This window comes from Gossypium arboreum, chromosome 6 (genome assembly GCF_025698485.1).
Source record: "Gossypium arboreum isolate Shixiya-1 chromosome 6, ASM2569848v2, whole genome shotgun sequence".
NCBI lineage: Eukaryota > Viridiplantae > Streptophyta > Magnoliopsida > Malvales > Malvaceae > Gossypium > Gossypium arboreum.
The window spans coordinates 4,245,872-4,248,974 of record NC_069075.1 but is presented as its reverse complement, the minus strand read 5'-3'; the positions used below and the strand labels follow the sequence as shown (position 1 = coordinate 4,248,974).

At 32.0% G+C, this 3,103-nt stretch overlaps 1 protein-coding gene across 2 annotated transcripts; it reads right to left on the bottom strand.

Moving 5' to 3' along the window:
• Positions 1 to 429: 429 nt before the first annotated feature.
• On the bottom strand, positions 430 to 2,645 carry LOC108486539 (uncharacterized). 2 transcript variants are annotated; one of them, XM_017790647.2, is made up of 6 exons: positions 2,538 to 2,625; positions 2,028 to 2,089; positions 1,398 to 1,673; positions 1,163 to 1,301; positions 903 to 988; positions 430 to 785 (listed from the first exon to the last, which is right to left on the bottom strand). In XM_017790647.2, the coding sequence occupies exons 3-6, from the start codon at positions 1,668 to 1,670 to the stop codon at positions 657 to 659; spliced, it is 627 nt and encodes a 208-aa protein (XP_017646136.1). In that variant the 5' UTR covers positions 1,671 to 1,673; positions 2,028 to 2,089; positions 2,538 to 2,625; the 3' UTR covers positions 430 to 656. The 2 variants fall into 2 exon arrangements, with proteins under 2 accessions (XP_017646136.1, XP_017646135.1); XM_017790646.2 differs by lacking the exon at positions 2,028 to 2,089 and having other exon boundaries at positions 2,538 to 2,645.
• Positions 2,646 to 3,103: the final 458 nt, after the last annotated feature.

Genomic DNA, 3,103 nt, shown 5'->3' with positions numbered 1-3,103 from the left:
ACATTATCTTTTTTGATGAAATAACTTTAAACGTCATAAATCTATTAATCAAAATTCAAATAATTTTCTTATTCAATCCCTAATCAATGAAATCAATTTTAATTGAATGTAAGTTTTTCTACTGTATAAATTATCAAATCTTCGCTTGATGTTTGAAGGTCTGAATTTTAAAAATAAAAACTTAAACACCTCTCTTAATTTCCTCTTACTTGGCTACGCGCGCCGTTTGGTGTTTGAAACATGTGAGTGCGTTAACATGTACTTGTTTTTCATTTATTTTCACTTAATATCAACCTAATTTTCAATTCTGTATACATGTATATTTATAGCAATTTTAGATCCAAATAATATTATGTCTCTTAAAGAGAATGAATTATAAATTCCAAATTAACACATATGCCAATTCAAAATTTGTAACTTTCACCATGATTAAAGATGGATATAATTGTTCTCTTATTCATCTGCTCTCAACAAAGTTATAAAAATAATCCTACACAATCTTTACTTTGTAATATTGTTCACGGCAAAGAACAACAAAATAAAATGCCCTATGATTACAATATGATAGTATTTACAGGCTTAAACTCACATACTCTATTGATAATGGACAATAGGTAGCAAGAAAAGAAAACACAACCAACCTCTTTTTAAATACTCTATTGATTTTTCTTCAATCTCGAAGTTGAGGACGGCGATTTAAGGTTAGGCTCTGAAGTCCTAATAATGAACAAAAATGTTTCAAGAAGCATGCCAAACACCAATCCAAGAATACCTCCAGCAGAATTCTGCAAATATAATGAACAGTATAGCATCTTCAGTCCATGCTAAATAATCTAAACTGAGGCACCCATGAGACCATGACATAACTACTTAAAAATTTGAGGTTGGTAATCTGAAAGTACCATGATAGGACTGTGGTTAAACAACGCTCTGAATGCAAAATAACCAACCAAATACCCAGTAAACATTGTCAGAGCAACATGTAAACCTGTTCATGCATACATCACTGGAATTAACTACGAAGAAGAATCTTGCAACAGCAATATATATATATATATATATTTGAAGTAAGTTCTGCAACAGTTTGATTGTTCCTTTAATTACTTAAGTTTGAAATTTTGCAAGAAGCCATATGAAAATTGTATGCAAAGAAAATACTAACCAAAGCCAATTTGATCCTTATAAGTAGAGAAAGGTTCAGTGAGATCCTTCTTCGGCGTGATATCTTTAACAAGCTCTTGATACTCTTTCCTCTCTGCTAGTTCTTTAAGCTTCCTTAACCTCTCCTTCAATTCTTCGCTCTACAAATTCAATTTTTTTTTAAAAAGCACAAGTTAATTTAAAAATGCAACCATGATAGACCTAGAACGCTAGAATCTAAATCGTTTCCAATTTACCTTCTCTCTGGGTTTAGGACTGGTGAAAACGAAATTAGATCCGGAGAAGAGAGAAATCAATCCGGGCCTGGAGTCAAAAGCTGATTCCATCCATATGCTTCGGATCTGCTTGTACGGAGCATTGGCTGCTGAGGAAAGAGTGAGAGCGAGTTCTCGGAGTTCTTTAGAGAGACGATGGTCATTGGAGGCTGAGAGAAGAAACGAGCGAATGGATTCGGTCACAGTTATCACGAGACCGGGTTGGTTCGGATCATCGGAGCTCATTTTTTTCATTTACTGTGAGAAATGGAAATCCGTGAGGGAAGTGGTAAAGCTTTACTACTCCAGGAGTGGAGAATTTTGCAAGACAAAACCCAAACGACGCAGCTTTTTTGAATGGATTGCCATACATCTCAGACACCATAGGAGTCACATTCAAACTATTCTATTGCATTATAAAAACACTGACTAGTATATATTCAACAAGAGAAATATTCTTCTAAAGAAACAAAATTACTCAATGTAGACAAAATTTCATAGCACACACCTCAAAAATTTTAACAAACAAAAAAAAAACAATTAAAAGAAAAAGAAAATCCTGAACTACTAGAATTAAAGAAACCTATAGCAGGCAGAAAAATGTAAAGCAACCTTCTTTGTAGCAGGCATGGCCTCAAGTATTATAACCACAAAGAATATCTGACAACAATTGCCTACACCAAACCAACATGGAAATCAGTATTTACAATTCCCACAACAAGTTGGGTTAATTTTATATGAAATAATTTCCCTGAAAAAATCTAGCTTTTTGGACTTGTAAAACAACAAATCCAAACGAAATGACTTCAGTTTAAATTACGGTAGTCTCCGCCATTCAGCCAATAGTGCTTTTTAAACATATACAAGTAAAGAAAAACAAACTGAATGAACAAGATAGGGAATGACAAAGCCCATGAGCAAAATAATGCAAAAAATAAAAATTCAGATAATAGTTGAAACAGAACTAACGGTTCTAGGAGAAACTTGGAGAAGCCCAGATACAGATTTATATACTTAAGGTAGCCAAATTTTTCAATGGCAGCAAAAATGAAAAAAAATATGTGTATATATATATACAGAAAAAGGAACTGAAATCTTGTAGAAAGAGAAGAGGTGGCTTACTTCTCGGCCGTGGATAAGCAGACGGAGAAACAAAGAAAATGAAGCACAGATTCAAAAGAGACGATTTAGGAGCAAAAGTTTTATATTTATTTATTCATTATTTACCTTATTAATAATATCAAATTGCAAGAAGGAAAGAAAGGTTAAAGTATCAAGAAGGTCCTTGTATTATAGATATTGTTTCAATTTAGTCATTATACTGTTAAAAGAGTCTAAATTATAATAGAAATATTTACCATATAAAAGTATCTCAATTGCAGTTCAATTTCAAACAAAAGATTTCGTTTTAACTTTGTTAAACAGTAAATGATATTTTTTAGAATAGTAAATGTTAATTCTATTTTAATTTGATTCTTTTAATGGTATAGACACTAAATTAATCTATTTAATAAGAAATGGACTAATTTAATACAATTTTTATAATACGGGGACTTCCTTGATATTTTTACCGGAAAAAAAAAGCGCTATGTAAATCTACTAATCCAAACTATACTGTTCGTGGGTCGTGGCCCAAGAACTTCAAGAGTAGTTGCTTTTAGTTTGTAGCAATATATACTAGTATTTTG